We start from the raw sequence: 15803 nt of genomic DNA, 5'->3' as shown, positions 1-15803 counted from the left end.
GTAAAAACAAAAGAAGTATTTACAGGACAGACACAACATACAATGACACAGCACAACATCTGTGACATACCGGACAAATTTACAATGAAAGACGAATAGCAATAGAATTGTATTTATAACTATATAAAATAAGGCTTTAAGAACGTAAAGTTATTAAAGCAATGCATTTTAGAAAACAGACAGGTGAGCAAAAGAGTTCAACCTTTAAATAAGCAAGTTATTCCCTTTTTATTTAAAACTTTTAATAAGAATTGATAAAAATCCACATTATTTGCCCACTTGGTTGTATTAATTTAGTTAACATAAAGCCGTTTCCATTACTTTATATTCCTTGTATTTTAAAAATGCTGCTATGTGGAAATAAGAAAAACTCACGTTTCATAGAGTAATTAATGGCTAGGATTAGATGGCGAGCTAACATTTCTGTTGCTTGGCAACTATATCTTCTAGAAAGTTAGGAATATTTCCAGCTGTTGCATTCCTGACGGGTTAAAATTATTAATTTACTGGGCTTATTTAAAGTAACATTTTTACCTTAGGTTTTTTTCTCTTTTTTTTCCCCAGTCCCTTCATCTTTTTCCTATTGTGCAGGTTCTATAATAAGGACAACTTTTAAAACAGAGAGCAGAAGTGAGGAGAGGGGAGGGGAGGAGGGAGAGAGGGGAGAAGAGCAATCTAGGAAGGGAGGGAGACCTGAGCCAAGTGATTAATTAACTCTGTGAAGTACCAGCAGCAGCAGCGAGTTTTGCAAACAGAGAGGATATAAAGGAAAATTTAACTGATATATAAAACTATTTGAGAAAAAGGTTATATTATTAGCTCTGAACGAGGAGTGGGGCTCCATAGGTTAAAGCAGAGGGTTGGGAACCCATACCCCTAGTTTTTATTCTGGCCTTGAGAAGAGAGCGGGGGTTATTATTTACCTAATTTTGGAAAACCTGAATTTGTTCCCCTAGTATGCTTTTGTCTGCATGCCAAATGGATTGCAGGATTGCCTTTCCCTGCTGCAGTTAACCATTTCTTGGCAACTCCATGCATTAATGAATCAATTCTAGGTGTTAACCTGCTCACTCTTGCTTTTTCACTTTGAAATTCTTTTTTAATCCACTCCCCAGCGATCAAGTCGCAGCTCCCATCTCCTAATATACTCTGGGAACAGGGCCGGATTTCCAGTTAGGCACACTAAGCACGTGCCCAGGGGTGCTGGCATTCTAGCGGTACCGTACCTCTCTAAAACTGTGTGCAGCACGGTCAGCTGTAGGCAGGGGAGCGCTGAAGTTGCTATGCCTCAGGGCGCATAAGGTGCAAATACAGCCCTGTCTGTGAACGGTTCCATTTTCTACTTCATCTGATTTACCAATCCAGTGAAAGTATTGTTTGCTACTTCTCCCTCCTGTGGACTTACTCTTCCCATTCGAGGAGGCACCAGTCTACGTCTCAGTTTAGGTTTTACCGGAATGTAGCTCTTATCATACGGTGGTGGTTGCAATGTGGTGACCCAGCCACAGGGATGGCTTGATGGCTCTTGGTCTGGGTCATTCCCAATGTCCCCATTCCAACACCCATTCCAATCCTCTCATGTTCCATCTTTTAATTTTGATAGGGCCACCTTTTTCTATCTCTGTCCCCATTCTTCAGGCGCTGTAGAAGTCCCCGAAGCCTGTTGTTGCCCAACAAGATTTATAACAGGGGCCAGCACTTCTTTTTTTTGCAGATTTTCTACAGCTATTTCCAATTTTCTATTCTGTTCTTGTGCTTGCTGTAATGTATCATGCCTCTGGACTGCTTGCTGCCCTGCCAGGAGAGCTGGAGCCTTCCGTGGCTTGGTTGCTTCTCTTAACTCTTCTATTGTTTTTGTTATTTGCCCAGCCAGTTTTGTGGTGTGTTGTCTTAACCATCTAACAGTCATGGCCATAGTTGGCAATATTGTACATTTATTATTCTTATTATTTTTCAAGGCTACACTCTCTGCCCTCGCCTTATAGATTCCAGTCCATGTTTCCCCACTCTTTTTTAAACTCGTATGGACCACTTTTTTCATTACCCAGCGCATCCAAACCTTGTCAAAGTTTGTAGAGATTTGTGGAGGAGAAGGGGTGCCACAGCTCATAGTTTTCTGCCATCTGAGGTTGTAACCCCCAGAGCGGGCAGTGGGGTCACCAGTGTTGTTCACTGCTATGGAATGTCATTGCTGTGGCAACGCTATCAAGGCTGCTGCATTGTTACAGCTGCTCAGTGGATCCATTCTTGGTGCTCTGGTGTTAGCTGCACGAGCAGAGAGCACAGCCTGGTGCTTCAGCAGACCTCAGTGTTACTCGTAAAGAAAGACCACAGACTCAGTTTGGTGGCGAAGGCGCTCAACCAGGCTTATTATTGACAAAGAACAATACTACAGTGCTGGCTCTGTGGTTACAGGGACACTAACACATGTATGTCCACGACAATTGTACCAGCTCAGACAGCACACCAGGAGAGTGCCCCCTAGACTAGTCAAAGATGACTATGACTTCTCCTTGTACACACTGATACAAATAAGTTACGTATTACACTCCAGACGTTGTTAGTTACCAAACCTACACCTTGTATCTGCTAGTTCGAACAAAACATCCTTATCCATTATCCTGTCATCCCATCCTTATCTTATGAGGGGTCAGTGTGTTCTTGTACCATTTCTTAAGAATGTTTTTAGGTAGTTACTTGAGAACGCCAGGTATTCTTGTACCAAACTGTCTGATCAAGAATGTGCTTACTTGGTTAGCCAAAACCTAGTGCGTTGTTGTTTTGCCAAGACTGGGCCGACTCTGGTTCACAGCCTTTGGTTCACACTGTTAGTTATGCCTAGGGCTCCATCAAGGCCTACAGTGTGAAGTGTCTGAAGATTAATAGTCACCAATTTAACTCTTGCATTGCACATTTTCTTCCCTTTCAGCACTACTCAAACTTATTTCAGATTCTGAGTCCAACGGCATTGTAGTTTTCTAGCTGTCGATGTGTCCAGATACATAGTAATAACAACATGGGCAACTCTTCATATGGCCCCTTCTAATAGTTGCTGATGGTGCCACTACTTCATCAGAAACGTCTAAATTTCCTTTAGTGTGGCTACCCTCTGCTTATTCCAACTCCAATAGTCTTTGCCTTTACATTGACTGAAAATGTCATCTGGCCAGGGATGCACACTGGAAACAGTCTTTTCTATTTGACCCATGGAATGCCTGCAAATAGAATCATGGAATTATCGGACTGGAAGGGACCTCGAGAGGTCTCTAGTCCAGTCCCCTGCACTCATGGGAGGACTAAGTATTATCTAGACCTTCCCTGACAGGTGTTAGCCTAACTTGCTCTGAAAAATCTCCAATGACAGAGATTCCACAACCTCCCTAGGCAGTTTATTCCAGTGCCTAACCACCCGGACAGGAAGTTTTTCCTAATGTCCAACCTAAACCTCCCTTGCTGCAATTGAAGCCCATTGCTTCTTGTCCTGTCCTCACAGATTAAGAAGAACAATTCTTCTCCCTCCTCCTTGTAACAACCTTTTATGTACTTAACTGTTATCATGTCCCCTCTCAGTCTTCTCTTCTCCAGACTAAACAAACCCAATTTTTATATTCTTCCCTCAGAGGTCATGTTTTCTAGACCTTTAATCATTTTTTGTTGCTCTTCTGTGGACTTTCTCCAATTTCTCCACATCTTTCCTGAAATGTGGCGCCCAGAACCGGACACAATACTCCAGTTGAGGCCTAATCAGCGCAGAGTAGAGCAGAAGAATTACTTCTTTGGTCTTCTTTACAACACTCCTGCTAATACATCCCAGAATGATGTTTGCTTTTTTTGCAACAGCGTTACACTGTTGACTCATATTTAGCTTGTGATCCACTATGATCCTCAGATTCCTTTCCGCGGTATTCCTTCCTAGGCAGTCATTTCCCATTTTATATGTGTGCAACTGATTGTTCCTTCTGATGTGGAGTACTTTGCAGTTGTCCTTATTGAATTTCATCCTATTTACTTCAGATCATTTCTCCACTTTGTCCAGATCATTTACCCTCCAAAGAACTTGCAACCCCTCCCAGCTTGGTATTGTCTGCAAACTTTGTAAGTGTACTCTCTATGCCATTATCTAAATCATTGATGAAGATATTGAACAGAATCTGACCCAGAACCAATCCCTGCGTGATCCCACTCATTATGCACTTCCAGCATGACTATAAACCACGATAACTAGTCTCTGGGAATGGGTTTCCAGCCAGTTTTGCATCCACCTTATTGTAGCTCCATCTAGGTTGCATTTCACTAGTTTGGTCATGCAAGACATTATCAAAAGCTTTACTAAAGTCAAGATATACAACTTCTACCACTTCCCCCCATCCACAAGGCTGGTTAACCTGTCAAAGAAAGCTATCAGGTTGGTTTGAGACGATTCATTTTTGACAAATCCATGCCAACTGGTAATTATCACCTTATTATCTTCTAGATATTTGCAAATTGATTGCTTAATTATTTGCTCCATTATCTTTTCAGGTACAGAAGTTAAGCTGACTGGTCTGTAATTCCCCGGGTTATTCATATTTCCCTTTTTATAGATGGGCACTATATTTGCCCTTTTCCAGTCTTCTGGAATCTCTCCCATCTTCCATGACTTTTCAGAAATAATCACTAATGGCTCAGATCTCTCCTCAGTCAGCTCATTGAATATTCTAGGGTGTATTTCTTCAGCCCTGGTGACTTGAAGACATCTAACTTTTCTAAATAATTTTTAACTTGTTTCCCTATTTTAGCCTCTGATTCTACCTCATTTTCACTGGCATTCACTATGTTAGACGTCTGATCACCACCAACCTTCTTCTTGAAAACTGAAACAAAGAAGTCATAAGCACCTCTGCCATTTCCACATATTCTACTATTGTCCACCCCCCCCCCCCTGCATTGAGTAACAGGCCTACCCTGTCCTTGGTCTTCCTCTTGCTTCCAAAGTATTTGTAGAATGTTGTTTTTTTTACCCTTTATGTATCTAGCTAGTTTGATCTCATTTTGTGCCTTGGCCTTTCTAATTTTGTCCCTACATACTTGTGTTATTTTTTTATATTCATCCTTTGTAATTTGACCGAGTTTCCACTTTTTGTAGTACTCTTTTGATTTTTATATCATCAAAGATCTCCTAGTTAAGCCAGGGTGGTCTCCTGCCATACTCCCTATCTTTCCTACACAGTGTGATAGTTTGCTCTTGTGCCCTTAATAATATCTCTTTGAAAAACTGCCAACTGTCTTCAATTGTTTTTCCCCTTAGACTTGCTTCCCATGGTATCTTACCTACCAACTCCCTGAGTTTGCTAAAATCTGCCTTCTTGAAATCCATTGTCTTTATTTTGCTGTTCTCCCTCCTACCATTCCTTAGAATCATGAACTCTGTCATTTCATGATCACTTTCACCCAAGTTGCCTTCCACTTCCAAATTCTCAACCAGTTCCTCCCTATTCATCAAAATCAAATCTAAAGCAGCTTCTCTCCTAGTAGCTTTCTCTACCTTCTGAAATTAAAAATGGTCTCCAGTACATTCCAAGAACTTGTTGGATAATCTGTGCCCTGCTGTGCTATTTTCCCAACACATGTCTGGGGAGTTGAAGTCCCCCCTCACCACCAAGTCCTGGGCTTTGGATGAGTTTGTGAGTGGTTTAAAAGAAGCCTCAACCACCTCTTCTTCCTGGTTAAGTGCTCTGTAGTAGCTTTCAGGTGGGCCTCCTCCAATTTTTTAGCTACTTAACTAGCATCATTTCTTGAAGAGCTGCATCTGGTATAAAAGAGTCACCCTGGGGCTGGGAATTAACAGCTGATACCTTTTAAGGAAACCTCAATTTTTTCTTCCACATTTGTAACTCTGCATATAATCTCGTCCATAGGTTTATCCAGCATGTCATTCTTCCCCTGTGAAACCATTTATAAACTACTTTTCACACCAGATTCTCTGATACCTTGCCACCATATTGCCACTCCCACTCCCAGCATTGACAGTTCTGATTCTGCACAGCATGTTCTACTTCACTTGAGCCATCTTCTGGCCAGGTTGGCCCGGGGAAAGTTGTATCAAAACTCCATGCACACAAATAACGATACAGGGTTCCCCTCCCTGTCACCTCCTAGCTTGCTCTTCCTTCTGGTATTTCGAAAGGGCCAATTGCCATTCATAGCAGTTGCGCAAATGTTGGTGTAACTGTCATTAAAACCCATGACCCATACTGGGAAACAGCTGGTAAAAGGCTTTAGCATCACCATCCAAAAACACTGCGAGCTACTCTGCTGCTTTCTCATCAGACCACTCATTCACAGAGAGAAGCGGCTCCATCTGTCAAGTACTCATGGATTCCAACTGCATCTGCATGACTAGGCAGTTTCTTCTCAGGCTAAAGTTCTCTTGCCATCTTGAAGCTGCTGACACCAGGTGTGATACTTGCTTATGGAAGCAAAAGGATATATTGGGACACTGCAAGTAACAACGCTAACACCACAGACAAGACTTAAGCTGCTCCTACATCCATCCCCTGAGCCAAGACAAGTTAACACTAAGATAAAAATTTTGCATCACCTACTGGTGGAGGTTTTGTCTGTACTGATCATTGCAGTATCAAATTATTCATGCTATAGGGAAATAAGAGAGTTTGGAAGTGTGGCATAGCACACATAGATGAAATCCTGGCCTTCCTGAAGTCAATAGGAGTTTTGCTATTGACTTCAGTACAGCCAGGATTTCACCCATGTCTCCAGAACAAATATCTGATCAAAGCACTGACAGTGGTTTTGTGCAGTCCATATTAGCAGATGTTTTAACTTGTGCTTTTACCGTTGCTATTACAAGCAGTAACTTATCTCATCGTGTAGGCACCATTAAGGGCACAGTTCTCAGCTGCTGCATACCATGGCTAATAAAGAAGTCAGAAGAGTTGCTCATAATATACCATGATCAACCATAACATGTTGCAGAATTAACCAGAAGTTAATAAACCAATATAGGTGGAAATAAATAGCTTAAAGAAAAAAAAAGTCTATCCATTTCTTTAAGTAATGGCTAGATTAGAAGGTAATGACGTTTGGGATGTCTTGCCATCTCCTCAGACCTTCTGAAAATCTAGCAGCACGTATATCAAGCCTGGCCAGGTATCAGACATTACTTATCAGGGCTGTAAGTTTGGGCATCTAGAGATTTTATGTAAATGTTATAGTGTCTCAATTTCTATATTAGATAAATATGCATTACAGTATTTGCATCAGTCTCCAGTCATAAATCCATCAATCCCCCACCACAACATCAAACCTATTAATTCCCCCCTCTCTTTTCTCCCTTCCATCACTGCCTCCCCTTTTCCCTTCAAGTTTCCCCATCTCCTCTTTGGCTTTTTTGTTATGCCGTCAAATCCCCCCCTCCTCTTTGCTCACTCCTTCTTCCCTGAAATTTCTCTCCTCTCCTTTCTTCCTCTCACTCCTGCTTGCATCGCCCTTGAGCTTTTCTGTCTTCCTGGGGCATCAGTATATCTTTTCCTCTAAACCCTGGAGGAACCAGGAAGTCATTCTCTCTATCACAAGGATACATGCTGGGAAGTGGGAGCCAGAATCCTGCTCTCTATCTTGCTGCTATAGTGTGCTCTAGGCTGCAGTCTGCTGCTCCCCCTGTAGACCCATGCATGCAGAGCTCGCTCTCTGTATTGCTGGGCTGGCTGGATGGCTACTAGACAGCTCTGCAGGGGGAGGATAAAGAGGAAGTCCCTGCCATAGAGTAGAATGATAGAGTTTTAGGTATGGGCCAGGCCTGAGAGTGTCCTGGTGAAACTGAGATGTACAGAGGTAAGTTTTTATTGCAGAGATTATATCTGATGGGAATAAGTGCTCTTCCCTTTTGTGTTTCTAAGCAGGAATTGGGGTAAAAGAAGAGACATCTCCCTTGCTGGCCTTACAGGGTCCACACAAGATCAATTCTCTGTCCTGCAAGCTAAGGAATTTTATGATTATGGGCAATGGTCTGTCAGCATCAAGAGGCCACAGCGTGGGGGAATCAATGTGCCCATTTAAAATCCCTGATTTTCAGCGTATCTAGTTGTCCTTCTTGGCATTGTATAATCCTGGCAGCCTCAGAAAGCAAAAGACAAAGCAAGGCCCCCTGTGGGACTCATGTTCAAAGTGCAGTGAGAAAGCAGCTCCTCAGCAGAGTGCTCACATGGAAACTGCGGCTGTCATGGGGGGCGGAGGAGTGAAATTGCAGCAGGCAGGTAATGATAGTGCTGAATACTAGAAGGTCTTTGCTGCCCCGTGAGGCAATTAATGTAATAGATTCATACCTGATTCCACATAGGTGGATCTGAACAGAATTTGCTTCCTCATGTGGGCCTAGAATCCTCTTCCTCCTACTTCATTGCCTTAATTTTAAGGTGTTTGTGGCTATTACAGAGCAATTTTGATTGAAATGTATTGCTCACAGTATTTGGCTGACAGTCCCTTAAAGGTACTGATCTTTTCGGTGATGAGACATGGGGTGGATATGATGGAATAAGAGGGATTTTCTCTTTTGATAGAGAGAGAAGTAGATTCAATCAACCACTCTGCACCAAGGCCCCTGCTATATGCCTCTGCATTCCCCAGCCACAGTGTGGGTAGCTATACCTAAGAGCAGCTTTCAAAGGAGTTCCATCCTTAGAATTCTTTACATTAAGAATGAGTGTCCTTCTAAAAGATACATTCTAGCTCAACCAGAAGTTAATTATCTCAATGCAGGAATCAGTGGGTGAAATTCTGTGGCCTACTAATGCATGAGATCAGACTCAATGGTAAAATGGTGGCCTTAAAATCAGTGACTCTATTAATCTATGCCATGTAAGTAACAAAAACTAAACTTCATTGAAGCTTTTTTCCCTAGCATGGCTGTCCCTAGGATTTTTGCTGCAGAACCCCTCTGCTCCACATCCTGGTTCTCTCGAGATGCCCTATCCATAGCTGTACCATGTAGCCCTACTGTAGATAGCTCTCTAACTCCAGCAGTTATTTTCGGTTAGGTGTCAGTTATTTCTGCTGAGAGCATGAAGATGGGACCTGAGAGAAGTTCCAGATCTTATGCTGTAGTTAGAGCTTGCTGAATGCACCTGACAGAATAACTCAGCAGAAATTACCTTGCACTTTCATGCAGTGTTCAAGACCCTGATAATAGGATGTATCTACTTAGGAACCCTGCATCTCTACACATGGGCTTAGCCTGTTACCCATTCATTCCATTAATAGACAGTTTCTTCTCTACAGTGCTGATCATTGTTACTTGCAGATAGTGCCCTGGGCTGTGCACGGCTTTGTCAGCTGTCACGCTTCGCACTCAAGGCGGTGGCATTTCAGTACTTGGTGAAGTGAGCTCTGCTGTGGCTCCACAGCGAACGTTGACTTGAGTATTGCACTTGAAGTACAGCATGTATTTCTGAGTTTTAGAATTGACTAGAAGGAAGATGTTACTTATACACTGTAAATACCTTACTCACAATGGTGAGCAGCTACCAGTGGAGTCAATAGGACTGCTTTGGAGAACAACAGCTTACCAGTGTGAATGAGGGGTTTGCAGCCTGGATCTGATTGAGCAAGAAATTGTCAGCCCCACCTTCAGTGTTGCCTACAATGAGAGCACAGGGAACCAGGGATTGGCAAAGAGGCTCTTCAGCTGCTCATATATATATGCACCATTGTCACCATGCCTCAGTGGGTTACAGCTAAGAATACCAGATTCAGGACAAACTGCTGAGAAATAGGGCAGACTCACCCCAAACAGGTGGTTATTCTACCATTAGATATACCAAGCCATTAACAAAAGTAAACTTTTAACTCACCACAAGAAGTCAAAAATGCACTCTCCTTAGGCATTCCAGCATATATTTCACCAACCAGATACTAGACTTATGATGAGTGGTTACTGAAAACCAATTTCATCAAACAAAGGGTTTTTCTGATCTCAAGAGACCAGTGACATAGCCAGGTTAATATATATCTCAGCTCTTACCCAATAATCATGCTGTTGCCAATCCTTTAATAGCTAAAATCTAAAGGTTTATTTTTAAGAGAAAAGAAATAGAGAGTTAAAATGGTTAAGGAAATCATATACATACAGTCATTGCAAAGTACTTGTATCAGGTTTGAAGCAGTGATGGAATAAACTGCTAGTTTTCAAGTCTCTCCAGAAATTACCCAATCAGTTTGGTAGTCATCAGTCATTGTTCAGAGCTTTCTTATTAGAAATTCAACCCAGAGAAATGAAGCAGGAAATGAAGACAAAATGGGGATGTTTCTAGGGTCTTTTACACCCTCTCCCAGGTGGATGGAATTTTTCTGTCCCAAACAAAGCTCCCAGTCTCAGTTTGTGGAAAATTACAGGCAGAAGATGGGGTCTTCTGAGCAAGTCACATGCCTTTGCATGGCTTGCTAACTGACAGGAGCAAGCCATTGGCCACATGGAGGTTAAGGCATCTGCAGGAAGAGCCAATGGGTGGAATGAGTTTCTTTTATGGCCCACTGTGAGAGTTAATTGCCCTTGAGGGGCCATCAACACAAAGCTGTCTGTCCTGAATGTAGTTTTTACATGGTGGGTGTTACCCCAGGATCAAATACATTTGAAATACTGGTACATAGTCAATGTTCATAACTTTAGTTACAAAGATGAAACATGCATACAAACAGGATAATCATATTTGATAGATTCTAACTTTTTCATTGATACCTTACATGACATACTTTGTATAAGATTTGTTACAATAACAGTGGTAGTAACACTGATATACAAGGTCATATTTCAATCGTACAGAATCACAGCCATGATGGGGGAAAGGAGCTGTATATTGCCCTTGCAGGTCAGGTGACAGCTTTATTACTGATTTCAGAGTAGCAGCCGTGTTAGTCTGTGTTCGCAAAAAGAAAAGGAGTACTTGTGGCACCTTAAAGACTAACAAATTTATTTGAGCATAAGCTTTCGATGAAGTGAGCTGTAGCTCATGAAAGTTTATGCTCAAATAAATTTGTTAGTCTCTAAGGTGCCACAAGTACTCCTTTTCTTTTAGCTTTATTACTGTGTAACCATATGTACATATTTAGCTCCCAAAGGCCCACTAATGACTGGGGCCCAATTTTGCTGGATGCTACACAAACACAGATAGAAAGACACAGGTGTGATGGGCTGGATCACAGAAACGCCCTTGGGGCTGCCAACTGATGTGCCAGGACTACTTCTGCCCCTTCTTTCTCTGTCAGCTTGGGACTTCAGCACCCTGTCTTGTTGAGCCAGACATGCCAGTCTGCTCCAACACAGACCCAGGGTCTGAACCACGTGCCCCAAAGCTGCAGACTTAACTGAAAGCAGCTTAAGAAATGTTCCTGTCTTTGACACTCAGATGCCCAACTCCCAACGGGGTCCAAACCCCAAATAAATCCGTTTTACCCTCTATAAAGCTTATACAGGGTAAACTCATAAATTGTTTGTCCTCTATAACAATGATAGAGAGATATGCACAGCTGTTCGGCCCCCCCTCCCCCCAGGTATTAATACATACTCTGAGTTAATTAATAAATAAAAAGTGATTTTATTAAATACAGAAAGTAGGATTTAAGTGGTTCCAAGTAATAACAGACAGAACAAAGTGAATTACCAAGAAAAATAAAGTAAAACACACAAGTCCATATCTAATACAGTAAGAACTCTGAATACAGATAAAAACCTCACCCTTAAAGGAATTCCAGTAAGCTTCCTTTTACAGACTAGTCTCCTTCTAGTCTGGGTCCAGCAATCACTCACACCCCCTGTAGTTACTGTCCTTTGTTCCAGTTTCTTTCAGGTATCCTTGGGGGTGGAGAGGCTATCTCCTTAGCCAGCAGAAGACAAAATGGAGGGGTCTCCCAGGGGTTTAAATAGACTTTCTCCTGTGGGTGGACACACACCCCCCTGCCCCCCGTGTAGAATCCAGCTACAAAATGGACTTTTGGAGTCACATGGGCAAGTCACATGTCCATGTATGACTGAGTTTCTTACCACCCAAGCCAAATTCCTGGGAAAGCTCAGATGTGGACTGGCATCTTCAAGATCCATTGTCTGTTAAGTGCTTCTTGATTGAGCATTTAACTTGCACATTCCTTTCTCAAGAAGCTGACCAAATGCTTACAAAGGCTACTTAAAAAATCAAGCCAGTACACACGCAATATTCATAACTTCGAACACAGGTGTACATATTTAGCTCCCAAAGGCCCACTAATGACTGGGGCCCCATTTTGATGGATGCTACACAAACACAGATAGAAAGACACAGGAATACAGGAACTGCCAGCATGGATCAGAATCATGAGGGGAAGAGTTAGCAAAGTTCATTTTTCTAACTTGGTAACTTTTCCAAAGTTGGAGACATTTTTAAAAGTTAAAGTAGAAAAAGGGAAATGTTAAAAAGAGAGGAAAGAATTAAAAAACCAATAACTAGACATTCTGTTCCATTCAGGAGCAAAAACGGGAGAAAACAAAAATCCAAAATTTCAAAAAGTTGTTTTCATTTCTGAAGGTTGAATTGAAATGTGAATGTCACTTAAAATGAAATGAAATTTCAGATAGAATGAAAGCATTTAAAAAAATTGGAATCTAAATGGAAATATATTGTTTTATTACATTCTGAAGTTTTCCCATGGAAAAAAAATATCTAAATATGTACAACAGAAATTCATTGTTGGAAAAAAGTATATTTTATTCTCTGTTTATTAATATTTCTAAAATGCTTTGAGACCCCTAAAAATCTCAGTCTGCAGATGAGCACAGGGTTAGTATTGAATTAACCCTTTGATCGAAGGCTAATTCCCAATAAGGCTTGTTTCTGCTGATTGTGTCTGGAATCTTTGTATAAGCTGAGGTTTGTGTTGGTCTCTCTAGGATTTGCTGCAGAATTCTCCGAACTCAATGACTGCAGTGGCCAACAACCCCCAGGGAATTGTGGTCCCAGCATCAGCGCTGCAGCCGGGGAACATCTCCATGGCAACGGTCAATTCACAAGTTGTGTCAGGTGGGAGGCGTGCAACGTACATCATTGACCATGTTAGTCACATCTTTTGCATGCTTAGGTTCTTTTCTTTAGATGACAAGGAAAAAAAAACCTGAGTAAGAACAGGCAGAGCAAATGTCTGTGAAATGAAAGGTATGGCATGGAACTGGGCAGCACTTTGCACGTCCAAGTGTCTTCTGACTCAAATGTTGTGAAATGGGAACACCTGTCTTTCTGTTAAAGCTGAGATAATTAACTGCACAGCGGGAGAGCTCTGATGACTCTACTGGCTCTGCCTTCTTGGATCAGGGCTCACAATACTGCATGCTGGCCCCTTGGTAGCCAGTAGGTTCATTTTCATGTTACTGTCTCAGACCATTCTTTGTGAGCTGGGCAGTGTCTGTTATTTCAGCAACTCTAGTTCTGCTTTGGGTACCGACCTGTGGCCCAGGATCAATTTGTCCAGTGCAGAATTGATGTGTTTTTAAACAGAGCTGTAGTGGTGATGCATCACCCTTCTGTCATTTCTGCTTTGCAGAATGTCAAATTCTGTAGTTCCAGGGATCTTCTGAGCCCCAGAAAAGGATGACAGTGTTCTATCCCCTCACAGCCACTCCGGCTGGGACTGCCCCAGGGCCCCAGAACCTGAGAGCTCTTGGCTTTGGAAGGGAATGACATTATTTTGTCATACTTTTACTGTGATCCTTTGCTTGAACTACAGGAATGGATCTAGACCCAGTTTTATCTGGCTAGTCCAGTCCCTGTGCTTTTGTACTGGACAGTGTGCAGCTCTGCTAAAAGTGTTAATATGCTCCTTTCAAAACTGACTTCTCATGACAACTCTGAGCTGCAGCTGAGACCAGTGACACCACTGGCCTTGAGCATGTGCCTCCCCTTGGCCAGCCTGGAGTGATAAATACCAGCTGTTTCCCTAAAACTCTGCTTTGAACCATATCTTTGTCAGGTGGAGCCCTTTACCAGCCTGTAACTATGGTAACATCTCAGGGCCAAGTGGTAACCCAAGCAATCCCACAAGGAGCCATACAGATCCAGAACACACAGGTAAGATGAGTGGGACTGAGAGGCCTGAAAGGGCTAAGCCAGAGCACTGGTTTCCTTAAAGTTTTGAAAGGGGAACAACTACAGGGAAAGAGCATGGTCATTTTTCATTCATCCACTGCTCTCACATCTCCCTCTGCCCCCACAATCTCCTTTCATGCCCTGTCTCAGCTCCTTCTCTCTCTGGTCACATACTTGCTCTCACACTCTCTTTTTGCACATAATCTCATGTTCCCTCCTCTCACACTCTCCCCTTGGAGCTATCTTGTGCTCTCTCCCCTCTCACACTCACTCCTGCTCTCTCACCTAAATTGTGCAGGCAGACTCAGTTACAAACAACAGCTGCCACTGCTTTTAGCAGATTTTAGGTCCAGCAGTTCCTGACAATATGCTTAGCAATGAGGAGCCAGACATTCTGTCAGCGGACAGCTCTCATTAAAATCAGTGGGGGGTAGGTACTCACACATGATGAGGCCCGGGACATCCAGCCAGACCTATGGTTAATGCAAGTGTGATGGATTGTCAAAGGGAGATCTGCGTTTTGATCCTGCACTAACACTCTGGCTTCGTAGTAAGTAACTGACCCGTGACATGTGAACGTCATTGAGGAGATGCAGACCCATGACCATGACCAGCCTGTGTGAAGTAAGTCAAAGGAAGGCTCCGATTTAGTTGGGGTTGGTCCTTTGAGCAGGGGGTTGGACTAGATGACCTCCTGAGGTCTCTTCCAACCCTAATCTTCTATTATTCTATGATAATCCACTTCTGAGGGGCAGGGAGATTCAGTGAAGTTATTCTCTGACCTTATTGCAATAGGTTTGACAGACTGATGGAGTCCTGTGCTTGCCCTATATGAACACATATTTCGGTAAGACTTTTTAGGATCTGAATCCCAAATATGTATGTGCTCCTGCTGTGGTTAGCTACATTATCTTAGTAGTGGGCTGCCTCATCCACTGAAGAGACCTGAACTAGCTAGGGCCTAATGTTTCAGAGAGTTCAGGGTCTGGTAATTAGAACTGCCCTCTGCTGAAATAAAGCTCTGTTCCTCCAGAGCTCTTTGGCAGTTCAGTGTTGCAGATCTTTGAAGCTTGGGAGAACAAAGCTCCTTGTTTAGTTTTCTTGTAAAAAATAAAACTATACACATGGAATGCAAAAAATACAATATAAAGTTAATGATAAAATTACAGTTAATCACACAAAAGTCAAGAGAGGTTAAACTAAAGGTTGCTCACACAACTGTAACTCTGCCTCTTTGTTTGAATGCATTATAAATACAGGGACAGATTCACCCACATGATGCACTCTTGTGATGCAAAGCAGCTATAAATCCATTTAAGCAGCGACTTAAGCTAGGTTTACATCTGCTTTGCATCACAGTGGTGCAAAGCAGCTGGAGTGTACCTGTGAATCTGGCTCAGGTTTTAATTACATGATCACACACTCTTTCTTTCTCAAGATAATACAAAAACATATCATACTGGTCTTTTCTACAACCTCAGACAGACACATATAACATCTTGTAGTGCTATGCAGTCCACAGAAGTCGTTTATATGAAATGTATGTGGAACACCACACTTAGAAACATGCTATGAACAACGAGTCATAACAACAAAGAATCATAAGGAAAATGCATTGGCTTTCACAGGGGTTTAGAATTAAATAATAAACTCTTCCATCAGGAACACACGTACATTTGATGTCAGTTTGTAGGGGAAAAA

At 42.3% G+C, this 15803-nt stretch overlaps 1 protein-coding gene across 6 annotated transcripts in view; it reads left to right on the top strand.

Moving 5' to 3' along the window:
* The window catches only part of PKNOX2 (PBX/knotted 1 homeobox 2), a 711797-nt gene that overhangs the window by 605398 nt on the left and 90596 nt on the right, over nucleotides 1-15803 (top strand). For all 6 annotated transcript variants that reach the window (XM_037882447.2, XM_037882446.2, XM_043534121.1 and 3 more), the window contains 2 exons: nucleotides 12914-13043; nucleotides 13987-14084. In XM_037882447.2, the coding sequence (XP_037738375.1) occupies nucleotides 12914-13043; nucleotides 13987-14084 (228 nt within the window). The remainder of the gene's footprint in view (nucleotides 1-12913; nucleotides 13044-13986; nucleotides 14085-15803) is intronic.

Source organism: Chelonia mydas, chromosome 22 (genome assembly GCF_015237465.2).
Source record: "Chelonia mydas isolate rCheMyd1 chromosome 22, rCheMyd1.pri.v2, whole genome shotgun sequence".
NCBI classification, from domain to species: Eukaryota; Metazoa; Chordata; order Testudines; family Cheloniidae; genus Chelonia; species Chelonia mydas.
This window is presented reverse-complemented; position numbering and strand designations above follow the sequence as displayed.